Source organism: Schistocerca gregaria, chromosome 5 (assembly GCF_023897955.1).
Source record: "Schistocerca gregaria isolate iqSchGreg1 chromosome 5, iqSchGreg1.2, whole genome shotgun sequence".
NCBI classification, from domain to species: domain Eukaryota; kingdom Metazoa; phylum Arthropoda; class Insecta; order Orthoptera; family Acrididae; genus Schistocerca; species Schistocerca gregaria.
This window is the reverse complement of record NC_064924.1, coordinates 146,791,910-146,812,542: the sequence shown is the minus strand read 5'-3', so window position 1 is coordinate 146,812,542 and position 20,633 is coordinate 146,791,910. Positions and strand designations below refer to the sequence as shown.

General features: G+C 45.1%; 1 protein-coding gene across 1 annotated transcript in view; it reads right to left on the bottom strand.

The window, feature by feature from the left end:
• Positions 1-20,633, bottom strand: part of LOC126272626 (leucine-zipper-like transcriptional regulator 1) — an 89,339-nt gene that overhangs the window by 46,327 nt on the left and 22,379 nt on the right. Inside the window, exon 2 of the mRNA XM_049975584.1 lies at positions 11,225-11,807. Within this exon, the coding sequence (XP_049831541.1) occupies positions 11,225-11,796 (572 nt within the window). The 5' untranslated portion in view covers positions 11,797-11,807. The remainder of the gene's footprint in view (positions 1-11,224; positions 11,808-20,633) is intronic.

The window sequence follows — 20,633 nt, the reverse complement described above, 5'->3', positions numbered from 1 at the left end:
AGTGCTAGTATTGAACGTTCAACAGCGGCAAGGACGCCAAACGCCAATATTACGCACGAAAAACTGTGAATTTGCTTATAAATGTGAACTGTTAACGTGAAGTGAACCCACAGTCAATATTTTTGGGACAGGCTATAGTTTCAGTGAACACAACAATGCGAGATTGCAATGCGATGCGTGGACTGTTGCAAAACAGCGACCGCAGAAACGGCGAATGTTTGTGCTAAGCTCGTACTGGGACACTCACCAGTGCCTGTGAGTGCGGCGAAAACATCAAGACAAAAACACGTGAAATGGAAACAGTGGCGCATTAAAACTTCATTCACGGGAGAAGATTCTGCAAGTATAGCTTGACACTCGGAAACTGGCAAAAAACTTAGCAACAACTGCCACACTAAGACATGCTTGCTTCCCACTAGCGTAACCATCTGCTGCGGGAAACAAATATTACGTTGGTTGTGTCTATGTCTCATTACTACGTCGGAGATGCGTAGCTGAGCCGACTCCTGCCAACAAGCGCGGGGGGCCGATATCATCCCACTCCGCCACGCCCGGCCGAGACAAAAACGCATCGCCAACCGTGCAGCCTATCAGCTGATTCTGATGTTCCGCGACGGCGAGAGACACGCTGGCGTCGAGCGGGCGTTGACCTCTCCGCAGCCGCCGCGAACGCCGAGCACGGAACACGCCACCCGGCGCCGTCGCGAGCTAAACGTCGCGCCGTAGATCATCAACGACACCGCAATCAATTGTTATAATGACCTCATTTCTTTGCAAAGTGCAACAAAATATCATTCGTGATGTATGCACATCTTGTACTCCAGTGACGTCCCAGAAACATTTAAGTGAAAGTAACCAAAGCAGTTAGTCTGTCGCTCCGCCGAGGTTTTCCCCAGGGTTTCCGTACGGCCGCGCCAAATGGGGAGCGAACAGTTGATACCCCTGGGACTTCAAATATTCCGGACTAACTCGTGATTGTATACCTTGAACCTTGCAACCTTAAGAAGAAGCAGCCAAAATGAAACTAATTGAATTCTATGTCCTTTTCTTTTGTACATGACTGTATAAGTAACCAATTGTATATTATATTGTTATGTAAATAACTTCGTCTGTATCACACTTTGTGCGCAACAAACCTCAGTAATTACAACGGTTTAAACATACGATGTGACATATGTAGAATGTGAAAAAAACATCTGCGTGTGGACACTGTGGACATGAAAGAGGAAATATGTATGTCAAAAAACACGAACATTTTTTATGACATAAACATTTCGGGGGGCAACATAGCGTCCCCAGTGCTATATTGCGAAAAGACTTAAAAAACAGTATTTATAAAGAAGAGACATTTAAAAAGTGAATAATATATTTTTATCATGTATCCGTAAAACAATAATTTCTCTATGTAAGTTTCGATTGCAAAGAAATAATCTATGACAAAATGATCTAATGAAGTGACAAGATAAGCTCTTTTGTCAATTATTTAGTCGTCTTCACTTCTTCTCTTGTCTTGATTGTGTAAAGACGGACATCTTGCGTGTGCTGGCAAAAGTAAGCATTTAATATTATTGTGCACTTTTAATTTGTAAGAGGTGAACCCAATTTCATGTCAGCCTACCTTGAAATAACCTGCATTCAAGTAATTTACAGTTCAACAATCGCAGCGGCCGATGCAGCCAACGACGCCATTACGTGGCGATATTAACTTATGAAAAATTAGCGGAAGCAAAAAACTCGCCCGCTATTAACATAATATTAATTTTTCTCCACAGCCGCCCGACGTTGCAGGAAATACGTAGCTTTAAGGTTCTTATTTTCAGTAGCATAGCCGAGAGCCAGAGGCAGGACTCCGACTATAATACAATGGTTAACGGAGGTAAGAAGCGTGTGTGGGCCGCAATTGTAATTAATAGCTAAAGATATTTTACTTTATAGTGAACTGACTAGCCGAGAAAATTAATATGAAAAGTTTATTCCAATGTTCAACTTGTATGCTGATGTTCAGATTCAGCGAGGCTAACGTTCATCAACGTAACAAATAATTTGAGATTAATATTGTTAAAAAGGAGAACTTCAGGAAAGCATTTAATCGTAAATCAAAATAAAATGAAATATCAATTTTATTAAGGCCAACCACGTAAGTCGGAAACAATCAAAAATAATAATAACAATAATAATATATTAAATTACGACGGCCGACGGACGTGAGAAGATGACGAAGAAATTGAAGAAATGTATGATGAGATAAAAGAAATTATTCAGTTAGTGAAGGGAGACGAAAATTTAAAAGTCATCGGTGACTGGAATTCGACAGTAGGAAAAGGGAGAGAAGGAAACATAGTAGGTGAATATGGATTGGGGCTACGAAATGAAAGAGAAGCCGTCTGTTAGAATTTTGCACAGAGCATAACTTAATCATAGCTAATACTTGGTTCAAGAATCATAAAAGAAGATTGTATACATGGAAGAATCCTGTAGATACTAAAAGGTATCAGATAGATTATATAATGGTAAGACAGAGATTTAGGAACCAGGTTTTAAATTGTAGGGCATTTCCAGGAGCAGATGTGGACTCTGACCACAATCTATTGCTTATGAACTGTAGATTAAAACTGAAGAAATTGCAAAAAGGTGGAAATTTAAGGAGATAGGACCTCGATAAACTGACTAAATCAGAGGTTGTACGGAGTTTCAGGGAGAGCATAAGGGAACAATTGACAGGAATGGGGGAAAGAAATACAGTAGAAGATGAATGGGTAGCTCTGAGGGATGAAGTAGTGAAGGCAGCAGAGGATCAAGTAGGTAAAAAGACGAGGGCCAATAGAAATCCTTGGGTAAAGAATAAATATTGAATTTAATTGATGAAAGGAGAAAATATAAAAATGAAGCAGGCAAAAAGGAATACAAACGTCTCAAAAATGAGATCGACAGGAAGTGAAAAATGGCTAAGCAAGCATGGCTAGAGGGTAAATGTAAAGTGTAGAGGCTTATCTCACTAGGGGTAAGATAGATACAACCTACAGGAAAATTAAAGAGACCTTTGGAGGAAAGAGAGCCTCTTGTATGAATATCAAGAGCTCAGATGGAAATCCAGTTCTAAGCAAAGAGGGGAAAGCAGAAAGGTGGAAGGAGTATATAGATGGTCTATACAAGGGTGATGTACTTGAGGACAGTATTATGAAAATGGAAGAGGATGTACATGAAAATGAAATGGGAGATACGATACTGTGTGAAGAGTTTGACAGGGCACTGAAAGACCTGAGTCGAAACAAGGCACATTCCATTAGAACTACTGACGGCCTTGAGAGGTAGTCCTAACAAAATTCTACCATCTGGTGAGCAAGATGTACGAGGCAGGTGAAATACCCTCCGACTTCAAGAAGAACATAATAATTCCATTCCCAAGGAAAGCAGGTGTTGACAGATGTGAAAATGATCGAACTATCAGTTTAATAAGTCACAGCTGCATAATATTAACAGGAATTATTTACAGACGAATGGAAAAACTGGTAGAAGCGGACCTCGGGGAAAATCAGTTTGGATTCCGTAGAAATGTTGCAACACTGAGGCAATACTGACCTTACGACTTACCTTAGAGGAAATATTAAGGAAAGGCAAACCTACGTTTCTAACATTTGTAGACTTAGAGAAAGATTTTGACAATGTTGACTGGAATACTCTCTTTCAAATTCTGAAGGTGGCAGGAGTAAAATACAGGGAGCGAAAGGCTATTTACAATTTGTACAGAAACCAGATGGCAGTTATAAGAGTCGAGGGACATAAAAGGGAAGCAGTGGTTGGGAAGGGGGTGAGACAGGGTTGTAGCCTCTCCCCGATGTTATTCAATCTGCATATTGAGCCAGCAGTAAAGGAAACAAAAGAAAATTCGGAGTAGGAATTAATATCCATGAAGAATAAATAATAACTTTATGGTTCGCCGATGACATTGTAATTCTGTCAGAGACATCAAAGGACTTGGAAGAGCAATTGAACGGAATGGATAGGGTCTTGAAGGGAGGGTATAAGATGAACATCAACTAAAGCAAAACGAGGATAATGGAATGTAGTCGAATGAAGTCGGGTGATGCTGAGGGAATTAGATTAGGAAATGAGACACTTAAAAGAAGTAAAGGAGTTCTGCTATTTGGGGAGCAAAATAACCGAACATGGTCGAAGTAGGGATGATATAAAATGTAGACTGTCAACGGCAAGGAAAGCGTTACCGAAGAAGAGAAATTTGTTAACATCGGGTACAGATTTAAGTGTCCAGAAATCTTTTCTGAAAGTATATGTATGGAGTGTAGCCATGTATGAAAGCGAAACATGGACGATAACTAGTTTGGATAAGAAGAGAATAGACACTTTCGAAATGTGGTGCTACAGAGGAATGTTGAAGATTAGGTGGGCAGATCACGTAACTAATGAGGAGGTATTGAATAGGATTGGGGAGAAGTTTGTGGCACAACTTGACTAGAAGAAGGTATCGGTTGGTAGGACATGTCCTGAGGCATCAAGGGATTGCAAATTTAGCACTGGAGGGAAGCATGAAGGGTAAAAATCATACACTAAGCAGATTCGGAAGGATGTAGGTTGCAGTAGGTACTGGGAGATGAAAGAGCTTGCACAGGATAGATTAGCATGGAGAGCTGCATCAAACCAGTCTCAGGACTGAAGACCACATTAACAATAGTACTTCCTAGTTCATATGGCAAGAGCAAACCTTTAATGCTTATTTCTCTCTGGGCAGCAGGTAAGATGTTGATGTGTGGATGCATGGACGTAAAACAGCGTATACTGACAGGCGTAGTCCACATAGTGGTGCAGTGACGACAGTGCTGAAAACATCAGGTAGTAACTTATGTGATGTATTTGAAAGACAACTGCTAGATGCAAAGAGAAAACAACTAACAATAGTCGTAATACCTGCACTTATACCTTTAACACCTTGTGTACTTCTAACATCATAATGCCAAAGAGTAAAAATAGAATAAACTCCACACTCCCACACTACAGAGAGAACTTTCAACCAGTTCCCTCTTAAGCAACGCTCCACTTTACCGCCTGAAGCCTAAGGCCTATATGGAACAATGCTTCCCCGTTGGAGTGCCTAATGCTCCATATGAAGGATCCATGAGAGAAAAATGGATGCCAAGGGAAGATTTCAACCATAGCGCTACACAAGCTTCAGGTTCTGGCAACCCATGAAAAAGTGCAGATCTCTTAATCGGGCAGGTAGATCAGAAAATTTAAAAAGGGAAATGGAGAGATTAAAGTTAGATATAGTGGGAATTAGTGAAGATCGGTGGCAGCAGGAACGTGACTTTTGGTCAGGTGAATACAGGATTATAAATACAAACTCAAAAAGGGGTAATGCAGGAGTGGTTTTATAATGAATATAAAAATACAAGTGCGGGTAAGTTATTCCGAACAGCATAGTGAACGCATTATTGTAGCCAAGAAGACACGAAGCCCACACGGAGCGAGGTGGCGCAATGGTTAGCAAACTGGACTCGCATTCGGGAGGACGACGGTTCAATCCCGTCTCCGGCCATCCTGATTTAGGTTTCCCGAGATTTCCCTAAATCGTTTCAGGCAAATGCCGGGGTGGTTCCTTTGAAAGGGCACGGCCGATTTCCTTCCCAATCCTTCCCTAACCCGAGCTTGCACTCCGTCTCTAATGACCTCGTTGTCGACGGGACGTTAAACACTAACCACCACCACCACCACCACGAAGCCCACGCCTCGAAGATGAAGAGGTTGAAGAAATGTATGATGAGATAACAGAAATAATTGAGATAGTGAGGAGAGACGAAAATTCAATAGTCATGGAGAACTGGAATACGATAGGAAGAGAAGGAAAAGTAGAAGGTCAATATGATCTGGTGAAAGAGGAAGCCTCCTGGTAGAATTTTACACAGAGCATAACTTAATCACAGCTAACACTTGGTTTAAGAATCATGAAAGAAGGCTTTACACTTGGAAGAGGCCTGGAGACACTGCAAGGTTTCAGATAGATTATATAATGGCAAGACAGAGATTTTGGAACCAAGTTTTAAATTGTAAGACATTTCCAGAGGCAGATGTGGACTCTGACTACAATTTATTGTTTTTTAACTGTAGGCTAAAACTGAACAAACTGCAAAAAGGTAGGAATTTAAGGAGATGGGACCTGGATAAACTGACTAAACCAGAGATTGCAGAGAATTTCAGAGAGAGCATTATGGAACGGTCGACAATAACGGGGGAAAGAAATACAGTAGAAGAAGAATGGGTAGCTTTGAGAGATGAAATAGGGAGGGCTGCAGAGAATCAAGTAGGTAAAAAGACGATGGCTAGTAAAAATCCTTGGTAACAGAAGAGATACTGAATTTATTTGATGAAAGGAGTAAAAATACAGTAAATGAAGCAGGCACAAAGGAATACAAACGTCTCAAAAATGAGATCGACAGGAAGTGAAAAATGGCTACGCAGGGATGGCTAGAGGACAAATGTAAGGATGTAGAGGCACATATCACTAGGGGCAATATAGATACTGCCTACAGGAAAGGTAGAAAGACCTTTGGAGAAAAGAGAACCACTTGTATGAATATCAAGAGCTCAGATGGAAAACCAGTTCTAAGCAGAAAAGGGAAAGCATAAAGGTGGAAGGAGTATAGAGACAGCCTATACAAGGGCGAATTACTGGAGGGAAATATTAGGGAAAAGGAAGAGGACGTAGTTTAAGATGAAATGGGAGATATGATACTGCGGAATAATTTGACAGAGCACTGAAAGACCTGAGCCGAAACAAGGCCCCAGGAGTAGACAACATTCCGTTAGAACTACTGATAGCCTTCAGAGAGCCAGCCCTGACGAAACTCTACCGTCTGGTGAGCAAGACGTATAAGACAGGTGAAATACCCTCAGACTTCAATAAGAATATAATAATTCCATTCCCAAAGAAAGCAGGTGTTGACAGGTGTGAAAATTACGGAACTATCAGTTTAATAAGCTGCAAAATACTAACACGAATTCCACACAGTCGAATGGAAAAACTGGTAGAAGCCGACCTTGGTGAAGATCAGTTTGGATTCCGTAGAAATGTTAGAACACTGGAGGCAATACTGACCCTACGACTCATCTTAGAAGATACATTAAGGAAAGGCAAACCTACGTTTCTAGCATTTGTAGACTTAGAAAAAGCTTTTGACATTGCGCCTGGAATAGTCCCTTTCAGATTCTGAAGGCGGCAGGGGTCAAATACAGGGAGCGAAAGGCTATTTAAATTTTATACAGAAACCAGATGGCAGTTATAAAGAGTCGAGGGGCATGAAAGGGAGCAGTGGTTGGGAAGGGAGTCAGACAGGTTTGTAGCCTATCCCCAATATTATTCAATCTGTACATTGAGCAAGAAGTAAAGTAAACAAAAGGAACATTTGGAGTAGGAATTGAAATCCATAGAGAAGAAATAAAAACTTTGAGGTTTCACGGTAATATTGTAATTCTGTCTAAGACAGCATAGGCTCTGGAAGGGCAGTTGAACGGAATGGACAGTCTTGAAAGGAGGAAATAAGGTGAACGTAAGCAAAAGCAAAACGAGGTTAATGGAATGTAGTCGAGTTAACTGAGGTGATGCTGAGGCTGTTAGATTAGGAAATGAGACACTTAAATTAGTAGATAAGTTTTGGTCTTTGGGGAGCAAAATAACTGATGATGGTCGAAGTGGAAATGGAAATGAAGTCCCATGCTTCTTGACAAAGCGTTTGGGAACGATGCCGGAGAGCCACACCACCGTACTAGGCAAGATCTTAATGGAGGTGGTTTTCGATGCTTCCTCCGATTTTAATGGGAATGAACAACACCCAGTCATCTCGGGAGATGTGAAAATCCGTGACCCTGCCGGGAATGGAACGCGCTATGCCGCTATGAAATGACATGTCACACCAAACCATTACTCCTGGTTGTCGGGCTGTATGGCAGGTGACAAATTCCGAGGCCACCGTTGTCCGGTGCACGTCCAAATACGTCTTTGACCTGGGAACTCTTTGGCTAGAGCGATGAGTCCCTCTTCGAAACGAGCCCCAATGAGCGGCAAAGGCATGTCTGGAGATGCTCTGGACAGCAGTGGGATAACAAGCTGATTGTCACCCGCCATATGGTCCGACAAGTAGGAGTGATGCTCTGGAGCATCATTTCTTTTCATAGCAGCACCCCTTCGGTTGTCATCCGTGGAACTCTTACAGCATTGCGATACGTCAACGATATTCTGTGCCCTTCTTCATGATAAGACAGTCTGGTCCTACATTTCAGCAAGATGGCTGCTGTCTGCACATGGCGAAAATTTCTGCTGCCTGTCTTCGTGCTTGGCAAACCCTACCATGGTCAGCATGGTCGCCGGATGTTTCCCCAATTAAGTACGTTTGGGGCAATATGGGCAGGGTCCTCTAACTAAATGCTTAGTTGGTAATAATGGGTGACCGACAATGGCATATCGTGGAATTGCATTTTATAAATAACACGAATTGTGCTTGGTACCACTAATGTGCTCCATATTTACATTCGGGAGACATACGATATAATCACTCGAAACAACTCATTAATTGTATATCGCAAGGGACATCACTGTGTAGAACATTACGAGATTGACCAGTGGGAGAAGTTCCACTGCGATCAGTCGCAAGTCCAGTTTGCGCAAGGTTGTAAATGGCGAGCAAGTTGGGACATTGCTGATACCCCTGAGTACCACTGTAAATGACCGTTTGGCATCATTGGCCGGGAGGCCTCCTACGGGAGAGGTTGTAAATGGCGAGCAAGATGGGACATTGCTGATACCCCTGAATACCACTGTAAATGAGCGTTTGGTGTCATTGGCCGGGAGGCCTCCTACGGGAGAGGTTGTAAATGGCGAGCAAGATGGGAAATTGCTGATACCCCTGAATACCACTGTAAATGAGCGTTTGGTGTCACTGGCCGGGAGGCCTCCTACGGGAGAGGTTGTAAATGGCGAGCAAGATGGGACATTGCTGATACCCCTGAATAGCACCGTAAATGAGCGTTTGGTGTCATTGGCCGGGAGGCCTCCTACGGGGCAGGTCTGGCTGCCTTGATGCGGGTCTTATTACGAAGGGTGTTTTTTTTTAAGTAAGTACCATTTTGAAATTTAAAAAAGACGTGCTAAGATATCTCAATAATTTTATTTTTACATGAAAGCCTGTACCTTATTCTACACACTGATGCCATTACAGTCTGACTCTTCCTTGTTTACGTTGTGTACTGACTGTTTAAGATGCCTCCGATAATAGTGAGTCCTGCCGACTGTGAAGTACGGACTGTTATAAGATTTCTTTGTACTAAAGGCCTAAAAGCGATCGATATTCATCGTGAGATCCGTGCATTTTACGGAGAAAACATTATGAGAGGTGGAATGGTAAGAAAGTGGGTGAGATCATTTAAAGATGGCCGCACAAATGTGCATGGTGAACAACAGCGTGGCGTCCTTCGGTCGTTAATGGAAGTTTGGTGCAGGAAATGGACAATAAGGTGAGAGAAAACAGACGCTCTACGATCTGCTCCTTGAGGGATGACTTTCCCAATGTTTCTCGTATTGTTTTGTATGGCATTGTGACCGAGCACTTGAATTAGCGAAAATTGTGCGCACGTTGGATACCGAAAATGTTGACGGATGTGCAGAAAACCAAACGTTTAGACAGTGCATTGACTTTCCTTGAGCGGTACCACAAATTGTTACTGGAGATGAAACATGGGTGGCCTACGTCACACCAGAATCAAAGCAACAGTCAATGGAGCCGGCCGCGGTGGTCGTGTGGTTCTAGCGCTGCAGACCGGAACCGCGGGACTGCTACGGTCGCAGGTTCGAATCCTGCATGGATGTGTGTGATGTCCTTAGGTTAGTTAGGTTTAAGTAGTTCTAAGTTCTAGGGGACTGATGACCTAAGATGTTAAGTCCCATAGTGCACACAGCCATTTGAACCATTGTCTGTTCTTTTTTTTTTTTTTTTTTTTTGAACAGTCAAGTTGAGTAAGGGCATCATTTTGCTGCAAGACATTGCCTGTCCGCATGTGGCGAATCAGACCAAAGATCTCATCACATCTTTTCGATGGGAAACTCTAGATCATCCTCCGTACAGCCCCGATCTCGCGGCCATTTACTACCATCTGTTCCTGCACTTGAAGAAACACCTGGGCGGTCAGCGTCGACGAAGTCAAAACAGTGCGGTGGTTAACAAGTCAGGCTGCAGACTTCTATGAGAGGGGTATTCAAAAACTGGTACAACGTTATGGCAAGTGCCTCAATATTGACGAAAATTATGTAGAAAAGTAGATTAAGGTACAGGCTTTCATGTAAAAATAAAATTATTGACATATTATAGCACGTCTTTTTTTTAATTTCAAAACGGTACTTACTTAGAAAAACGCACCTAGTACATTCGACGGCACATTGGGTGACCTGCGCGGCGGATGGGGATGAAATGATGATGAAGACAACACAACATCCAGTCTCTGAGCAGAGAAACTCCCCAACCCAGCCGGGAATCGAGCCTGGGCCCGTCGGACGGCAATCCGTCCGCTGACCACTCAACTGTCGGGGCGAACCTGACTACCACTATAGAGTAACAGGACAAATGGATATGCTGAAGTAAAATGTACAGCTGAAGTATTTAACTAAAAATGTTGATAATATTTTCCAGTGTGAGATGCTGAATGATTTTCTTAAATGTTACTCTACTGTAAAAAGCGTATTTGATTACTTCATTCCAACGACTGCTGTGATGCAACTCTCTGGTCAAACATCAACAGAATTTCTAAATCCAATGCAGACACCTGTTCAGATGGTTCAAATTGCTCTGAGCACTATGGGACTTAACATCTGAGGTCATCAGTCCCCTAGACTTAGAACTACTTAAACCTAACTAACCTAAGGACATCACACACACTCATGCTCTAGGTAGGATTCGAACCTGCGACCGTAGGAGTCGCGCGGTTCCGGACTGAAGGGCCTAGAACCGCTCGGCCACCGCGACCGGCGCTGATATCTGTATAGCAAGGACTTGTTGTGGGTGTGCTGTATCATCAGGACCCACCCTACACAGTTGCGCTATCGGGAATTTAAACATCATCTCTGCAACCTTGCCGCTGCTGCACGTTACATAACTGTGCTATTGCGATAAAAAAAGTGAAAAACAAGGAATAGCTCACAGGAAAGAAACCACACAGAAAGTCATACCATTCTGCCTCTAGAGTTTTAGCGTCCCCCAGCAAACGACATATCTCCACACTGACTTCAGTGTGGTGTCGCAGTGCGTTCGTCCACCCCTCTGTAGCCATAACTTCTTTGTAGTGCGAACTGATGAAGTTGACGGCCGCCGCCTTCAGCATAGGGCACATATGTTCAAAGGCGAGGACGGCGCTGTCTGCAGCATTATCCACGGTCAGTCCGAAAATCATCTGCTCCTCGCACTGCTGCTTCAGCAGGGACACGCAGTATTTGTCGGCAACTGCGAGCAGCTCTGCGGCGACACATTCCAGCAGGGGCGCTTCGTCGCTGTACATGAACTGCAGGAGCTGTCCCAGCACCTCGTGGCTCATGTCGATGGCAGTGATGCTGCCGCCAGTAACTTCCAGCACCTGCTCTCGGAAAATGGCGGCGAACACAGTGCTGCGCGCCGTCAGCACAGCTCTGTGTGCCGGCAGCCAGAAGCCGTCCACCATGATGGTGATGTCAGCAGCATGCCCGGACGACATTAGCGCCACCATGTCGTCTACCAGAGTCCCTCTGCGCTCTCCTCCCTCTTCCATGGCTCCTCCACCTGCAAGAAAAGGGTACAGTGTTGCCAATTTTCTTATGGCTCCTCCACCTGCAAGAAAAGGGTACAGTGTTGCCAATTTTCTTATGGCTCCTCCACCTGCAAGAAAAGGGTACAGTGTTGCCAATTTTCTTATGGGTACTCCACCTGCAAGAAAAGGGTACAGTGTTGCCAATTTTCTTATGGGCTGTCTTTGTCTTGGATTGCCCCTTTGATAGTATACGTTCACAAGACTGGTACACATTGAAATCCCCTATCTGCAGTACTGTAGCAGAACCCTAGATGAGACGAAACAAAAGAGCACAGTTCATTAATAAATTAGGTCGCCCTCGACAGCCGAGTAGTCAGAGCAGTTGACTTTGATAGGAAGCACCAGGGTTCGATTCCCAGTAGAGTCCACACAGGATACGGTGGGCGCTGTGCAGTTACCAGCTTTCATCCAGTGAGCTGGGTGAGATAATTTGTTGGTAAGGAATGGGAGGCCAACATAGTTTGCTCCCTACCGGGCAGTCGGCGACGCGCTGTGATGACAGAATCGAGGTTCACGCCCTGCAATCTTTCTTAAACGATTTCACAGAAAATTACTCGGTAAAAAAATTCATTTTTTCGTCGTTTATAGCTTTATATGTGAATTTCATGATGGCATGCCCATCATGTCGTTAGTGGTCATAGTTATAGTGATATATGCAGTTGTAAAACACTGCGTGGAATTTGAATAAGTTTGCAATGAAAACAGGGGTCCCTGATTTTGTGTTTGATCCATACTACATAATATGAAATATAGCGAAGATATTGAGACTTGGGTAGAGATCTCTATCTGTTAATACTCTGGAGAAAACTGATCTAACGTAGCACACTTATTTGCGATTGCGCGTGTCAGCAATAAAGCCAGAACGAAATAACCGCAACATTTCTCATATTTCATGAACGATTTGAGATACTGAAATGAGACTTTGACAAATTATAGGAGAATATTTTGCCACATAGTTATCAGGCAAAACTTCATTATCTACCATGCATTACACTAACTACAGACGGTTACAATGAAGGAATGTAATTTTTAAGGGCGATCGGTAGTTGGCGAAACGAGAAGTGCTGTGGGTTTTGCAACAGCATAAGTAAAGACATCACAGGATTATTTTTGTACCGAGGACGTGCTTTTTCACAAGGTATTTACCTTACTTTTCTTTAGTTCCTCACTTAATAAGCCACAGTTTCAGAATTCTCCCACAACTACATCTGAACAATTTGTTAGTGAATGAAATTGCAATGAAATCATGACCTTTCGCTGCTTACAGGCGTTGATAAATGTCAACGGGGACAGTTGAAAATGTGTGCCTCGACTGGGACTCGAACCAACGACCTCCTGCTTGGATTGCAGGCGCTCTATCCGACTGAGCCACCGAGGACACAGAGGACTTATCTGTGGCACGCTCCCCGTGAGACCCACACTTACAACTTACTGTCCACACACTACATTTGTAGTGCCCCTGCGCACTATACTCATTACTCGCGGCAGTCAATCTACCGATACCCGTAGGAGTTCGGGCAATGTGAATGCATCCGCACTGAAGAAGCTCATTGGCCGATATGCTTTATCTATATAAAGATGGTATCTGTTCTTTCGGTCATGTATAAACTATGTTGTGTCTCCTCAAAAGAAGCAAATTTAAACTTGGCAACATCAGAAATGTAGGTTTTACTCGAAATTCGCCACTCATGACGCTTCTCTGAAAGTTACAAATTGTTAAAAAGCCAGATGAAATGAAATCGCTGTTTTTGTTGCGTTTTCAGCAGAATTTTTCGTAGATACGACCCAAATCAGAGGGTACAGCAGATCTTTTTGATTGATCACTGTGCAGGTGTGAGCGTGGAGGGGCTCCACTTAATAATTACAAAAATGGTGGTCGTAGGCTTCAGCTTAGAACGGCACTTACCCTCCAACGTTTGGCATTTCCCCTACAGCGTATGCCCACAACAACCACAACTACCGTTCTCACCAAGCGTGCCCTGCCCACTGCACATGTACTGGCCACGTTATTCAGTGTGCGCTCTGCCAACCAGGGTTCTTCCATAGTGGGGGGACTGTGACGGGGTGCACCTGGCTTGTGAGGCCGAGTAGGAGCGGTTTCAAGGTCAAGAACCCCGTCAATGACCGAGGCAGCTGTCTGCTGACCTCATGCCCCCCCCCCCCCCCCCCCCAACGACGCCATTAGTGTAGGTAGACTCGGCGGTCCGTGAGGACCCGACTGGCCCTTCTAGGGCCAGAATGCAAAAGGTGGCGATGGGCAGCGCTATTTTGGCTTCTGTGGCAGCGCGCTACGCTACAGTGGTGCTGCGATTTCAGTGTGTACCAAGACTGCAGACACTAGCTGAACCTAAAAACAAACCAAACATGATAATTATTTAATAAAGTTGTGACAAAGTCACCATTCTAGTAAATTCACATACACTGATAGGTCAAAACATTATGACCACTGCCCACGGCGCCGTTACGGAAGAATAAACGACGGAGCTGATGCAATAATAAAGAAACACCAACACGAAGAGGATGCTCCGAGAGGACTTCTTGGGCCCAGGTGCTCCTGATTGCCTGTGACGAGGACTCGAACACTCGTGTGACATGTTCAGGGATCCTAAATGCAGAACGTGAAGAAAGAAAAGACCATACGTTTACACTTTTGGCAACGAAGCACCCTGCGCACCTCGACATGACTGACTGCTGTATCCCACTTTCCGTGCGCTGGAGATTAAGACGATCTGCATTTTAGGGTGCAAAATGTCTCTACATTTATTTTTCTTGTAATAATGACATATGCGGACGCTGTTGATAGTTTAGTAGTGGCTATGACACTGGTGTCAATTTTTTTCAATATTTAATATTTCCTTAGATATATTTAAGTGTATATTTTCCATCAGAGATACCCCATACTTTGAAGCCAGAGAGAAACTCTCTGGAGCCGGGATGGTTCTGTTCTGACAAATACAAACTAGAAGGACTGGATAACAGACACCGTTGACAAGCAAAAAAGCCCTAGAATCGAGCAACAACAGCCCTCGTGCGTTCAGTTTGACATGTTGCCGAGTTGCCGTGTCAGAGCGCCCGAAACGTTAGAGATGCTGTCAAATCGTGGAGATAACACTGTTACGAAGTTGACGAAAATTACGTGGTTTTTTTTTACTAACTTCTAGCCTCCGCTGTGGGATGTTCTATTGTCGATTGACGGATCTTGTTACATAGATACATAGATGAAAGATTGAAAAGCAACACCATCGTATTAATGACCATGTCTTTCAGCGTGTACTACAGTCGCTACGTCTTATGTAACTCAAGATGATCGCAGCAAGCCGGTACAGGTGTAGGCTACGCACGGACAAAGGGTATGCATATTTTTTGACTGTAGTTTGACGTAGCCCACCACGAGGCCACATATTGTGTATATCTTCGAAGGTTACAGTTATAACAACATAAACAAGCTTTTGGAGTAATTGGCTGATATCCGTCGCCAAAGCCTCAACCGTCCACTACCCCATCCCGGCCACGAACACACGCACGGACACACACATACACGGCACAACGATCCGGGCTCAAATTAATCAGTACGATAATATAAACTTAAGTAAGAAAAAAATCTAGTACACCGGCCTAATATAGAGTAGGACCCCCGCGAGCACGACGTGGCCCGGACTCGTCTAATGTCTGAAGTAGTGCTGCAGGGAACTGACACCATGAACCCTGCAGGGCTGTCCATAAATCCGTAAAAGTACGAGGGATGCAGATCTCTTCTGAACAGAACGTTGCAAGGCATCCCATATACACTATGTGATGAAAAGTATTCGGACACCCCCAAAACATACGTTTTTCATATTAGGTGCATTGTGCTGCCACCTACTGCCAGGTACTCCATATCAGCGACCTCAGTAGACATCATGAGAGAGCAGACTGGGGCGCTACGCGGAACCACAGACTTCGAACGTCTTTTGACACTGCTAACACCCTCGGACGTTTCAGCCTTTCTGTAAGGACACTGGTCGGCTCCATCCTCGCTGAACGTGTTGTCATCCCTCTGGACTGCAGCGCGACCGCAATTTTTGCTCCTGTGTACAGGCTGGAACCACTAGGCACCTTTGAAAACCGTTCACATTTGAGCGGCAACCGAAGCAGCAAAGGGTACTTACGCTCTTTTAGCCATTCTGTTTTCCGCTCTGCTATGGCGTGATCCCGAGGCACTGCAACATTAACTTGTGTGTGAATAAAACGGAAGAGGGGTAAGACCGCCTCCCCCACCCCCCCACCTCCAAGTTCGGCAACAACGCGGCGCCACACACGCAACTTCGTTGGGTACGTTACAAAAGTGCCTGTCGGAAACTGACCAGTTCAGCCTGACGGCTGCCCTAGCGCCAGAGGGTAGGTAAACCCCAGAAAAGGTGTGTCGTAATGGTTGCCCATTCCATAGGCGCTAGAGCAGGTGCGGGGCTGATCTGGTGTCCAACCTTCTGAAAGCACATTTCTAACGCGCTCAACTAAGATGAGCGAGTGGCACGGAGGGCGCTGCCGAACTGAAGCCTCTTAAACGGACCCTTTGCAGTTTTATTCACGCACGTGATAACGTTGTACTCCCACGAGATCACGCCACAGAAGGGCAAGAAACTGGAGTGTTGGAAAAGCATAAATACGTTTTTTGCTGCTTTGTATCACATTCAAATTTCATCGAATGTGTTTGAATGGTCCTTAGTGGTTCCAACCTGTATACGAGAGCAAAACCTGCGGTCGCGTTCTGATCCAGACGGGTGTCATCAGGTTCAATGGGGATCAAGCCCCACAATGTCCATGGAGAAGAGGTGAAATGACCGTGAGTGTCGGCAGTGTCAAAACATATCAAAAACATGTCAAAACATGTCAACAACATCTTGCTGGTGCTCAACGCACTCCGAACTGTCGATTTCGATAGCGAAATGTGTGAAAAACAACGCCTCAGGAAAAGGTGCACCTTCATTGACGCCCTATATGCCTTTCTGTGTCGTTTCTGAGCGGTGTTGTGTCTGAAACGTTTTCTTCGGCCACCCGTAATAAAAGAACGCTTTTTCAACGCTGTGTCAAAGTTGTGACGTCCATTAACAGAGACGGCGAAAGGAGGTGTGAAACGTTGGTGACAGCGGTTATGACGAACTTCTCATCGTGTGACACGTCCACGGTTGCGTTTGGTAGAACTGCGTTGAAATTTGGTCCCAGTGTGGCATCATTACCCTAACTGCGGGCTCACAATGCCTTTTTCATATGTATCAACACTTTTCTGTCTGAAACGTCGCAGGTTCAAAATGGCTCTGAGCACTATGGGACTTAACTTCTAAGGTCATCAGTCCCCTAGAACTTAGAACTAATTAAACGTAAATAACCTAAGGACACCACACACATCCATTCCCGCGGCAGGATTTGAACCTGCGACCGTAGCGGTAGCACGGTTCCAGACTGAAGCGCCTAGAACTGCTCGGTCACTGCGGCCGGCAAACTTCGCAGGGTGCGAGGCTTTTGCACTATAACAGAGGAGGGTTGTAGGCACCTTTGAACCAATGCGTCGCAGTCGATTACGGTGTTACGAAAAACTCATCCTTTAATTCTGTTGTGCATTGTAATTCTGATGTTCCATATACAGGGTGTTACAAAAAGGTATGGCCAAACTTTCAGGAACATTCTTCACACACAAAGAAAGAAAATATGTTATGTGGGCATATGTCCGGAAACGCTTACTTTCCATGTTAGAGCTCATTTTATTACTTCTCTTCAAATCACATTAATCATTGAATGGAAACACACAGCAACACAACGTACCAGCGTGACTTCAAACGTTACAGGAAATGTTCAAAATGTCCTCCGTTAGCTAGGATACATGCATCCACCCTTCGTCGCATGGAATCCCTGATGCGCTGATGCAGCCCTGGAGAATGGCGTATTGTATCACAGCCGTCCACAATACGAGCACGAAGAGTCTCTACATTTGGTACCGGGGTTTGCGTAGACAAGAGTTTTCAAATGCCCCCATAAATGAAAGTCAGGAGAGCGTGGAGCCCATGGAATTGGTCCGCCTCTACCAATCCATCGGTCACCGAATCTTTTGTTGAGAAGCGTACGAACACTTCGTTTGAAATGTGCAGGAGCTCCATCGTGCATGAACCACACGTTATGTCGTACACATGTTGTAGCAGCACAGGTAGAGTATTCCGTATGAAATCATGATAACGTGCTCCATTGAGCGTAGGTGGAAGAACATGGGGCTGCTTGATGCTAGTACTGCAGAGAAATGAGTCGCATGTCAACACAAGCACCGAAGCCAACATTACCTTCCTTCAATTGGGCCAACTGGCGGTGAATCGAGGAAGTACAGTACATACTGACGAAACTAAAGTGAACTCTAACATGGAAATTAAGCGTTTCCGGACACATGTCCACATAACATCTTTCCTTTATTTGTGTGTGACGAATGTTTCCTGAACGTTTGGCAGTACCTTTTTGTAACACCCTGTATACTCGTATTCATCTGCCTCCGAAGCCTACCACTAATTGAGTCTGTCCAGCAACTGGGTTCGGGCCCCTAAATTGGAAAAGACTTTGGGCCGGGAGTAGCAAACATTTTGATGAGGGTAAGTAACGAGGGACACGAAGGATTATCAGATATTAGCAGTCTAGTGTGCCAGAGCAATTGTAGCTCCAGCACCACTTATATCTGTCAAGCAGATAAACATCTTCTGCAGTTCCCGACATGGCCGATTTCCTTCCCAATATTTCGTCAATCCGAAGATATAATGACATCATACTCGAAGGGAAGCTAAATACAAACCTGCCTCCTTTCCTCCCGCTATATCGTATAAAAGAGGTAGAGTATATACAGTTTGCAAGCATTGCTCTGTTCCTTGGCAGCATGATTCCCAGTTGCATTACCGGATAATTCCGTTCCTGGTTTCTACACAGCATAATGTCTATTTTACATATATATTAATCTCAAACTGCCCAAAGAGCAAACTGGTTATCACTACTACACTCCTGGAAATGGACAAAAGAACACATTGACACCGGTGTGTCAGACCCACCATACTTGCTCCGGACACTGCGAGAGGGCTGTACAAGCAATGATCACACGCACGGCACAGCGGACACACCAGGAACCGCGGTGTTGGCCGTCGAATGGCGCTAGCTGCGCAGCATTTGTGCACTGCCGCCGTCAGTGTCAGCCAGTTTGCCGTGGCATACCGAGCTCCATCGCAGTCTTTAACACTGGTAGCATGCCGCGACAGCGTGGACGTGAACCGTATGTGCAGTTGACGGACTTTGAGCGAGGGCGTATAGTGGGCATGCGGGAGGCCGGGTGGACGTACCGCCGAATTGCTCAACACGTGGGGCGTGAGGTCTCCACAGTACATCGATGTTGTCGCCAGTGGTCGGCGGAAGGTGCACGTGCCCGTCGACCTGGGACGGGACCGCAGCGATGCTCGGATGCACGCCAAGACCGTAGGATCCTACGCAGTGCCGTAGGGGACCGCACCGCCACTTTCCAGGAAATTAGGGACACTGTTACTCCTGGGGTATCGGCGAGGACCATTCGCAACCGTCTCCATGAAGCTGGTGTCGCGACAGGTGTGAATGGAGGGACGAATGGAGACGTGTCGCCTTCAGCGATGAGAGTCGCTTCTGCCTTGGTGCCATTGATGGTCGTATGCGTGTTTGGCGCCGTGCAGGTGAGCGCCACAATCAGGACTGCATACGACCGAGGCACACAGGGCCAACACCCGGCATCATGGTGTGGGGAGCGATCTCCTACACTGGGCGTATACCTCTGGTGATCGTCGAGGGGACACTGAATAGTGCACGGTACATCCAAACCGTCATCGAACCCATCGTTCTACCATTCCTAGACCGGCAAGGGAACTTGCTGTTCCAACAGGGCAATGCACGTCCGCATGTACCCCGTGCCACCCAACGTGCTCTAGAAGGTGTAAGTCAACTACCCTGGCCAGCAAGATCTCCGGATCTGTCCCCCATTGAGCATGTTTGGGACTGGATGAAGCGTCGTCTCACGCGGTCTGCACGTTCTACCATTTCTAGACCGGCAAGGGAACTTGCTGTTCCAACAGGACAATGCACGTCCGCATGTATCCCGTGCCACCCAACGTGCTCTAGAAGGTGTAAGTCAACTACCCTGGCCAGCAAGATCTCCGGATCTGTCCCCCATTGAGCATGTTTGGGACTGGATGAAGCGTCTTCTCACGCGGTCTGCACGTCCAGCACGAACGCTGGTCCAACTGAGGCGCCAGGTGGAAATGGCATGGCAAGCCGTTCCACAGGACTACATCCAGCATCTCTACGATCGTCTCCATGGGACAATAGCAGCCTGCATTGCTGCGAAAGGTGGATATACACTGTACTAGTGCCGACATTGTGCATGCTCTGTTGCCTGTGTCTATGTGCCTGTGGTTCTGTCAGTGTGATCATGTGATGTATCTGACCCCAGGAATGTGTCAATAAATTTTCCCCTTCCTGGGACAATGAATTCATGGTGTTCTTATTCCAATTTGCAGGAGTGTAGTTTGTTACATAAGCTGCGCAGCAAATCAATGCAACAGTTTTACAAACATGCAGTTTCTTTGTACTCCATCGAAAGATAAGTTTCTGAAGTTGCATTTCGTTTTGGAAGTGTTAACTCCTGAATTCCTTTGTTATAACATAGTTCACACCCGTTTACTTGTTGTTTTCAATTCCGCGAGACGTCTATGTGATATGTGGCACTATTCAGCACATTTACTTGCGACGGCAACATATTCTTATCACATGTAACT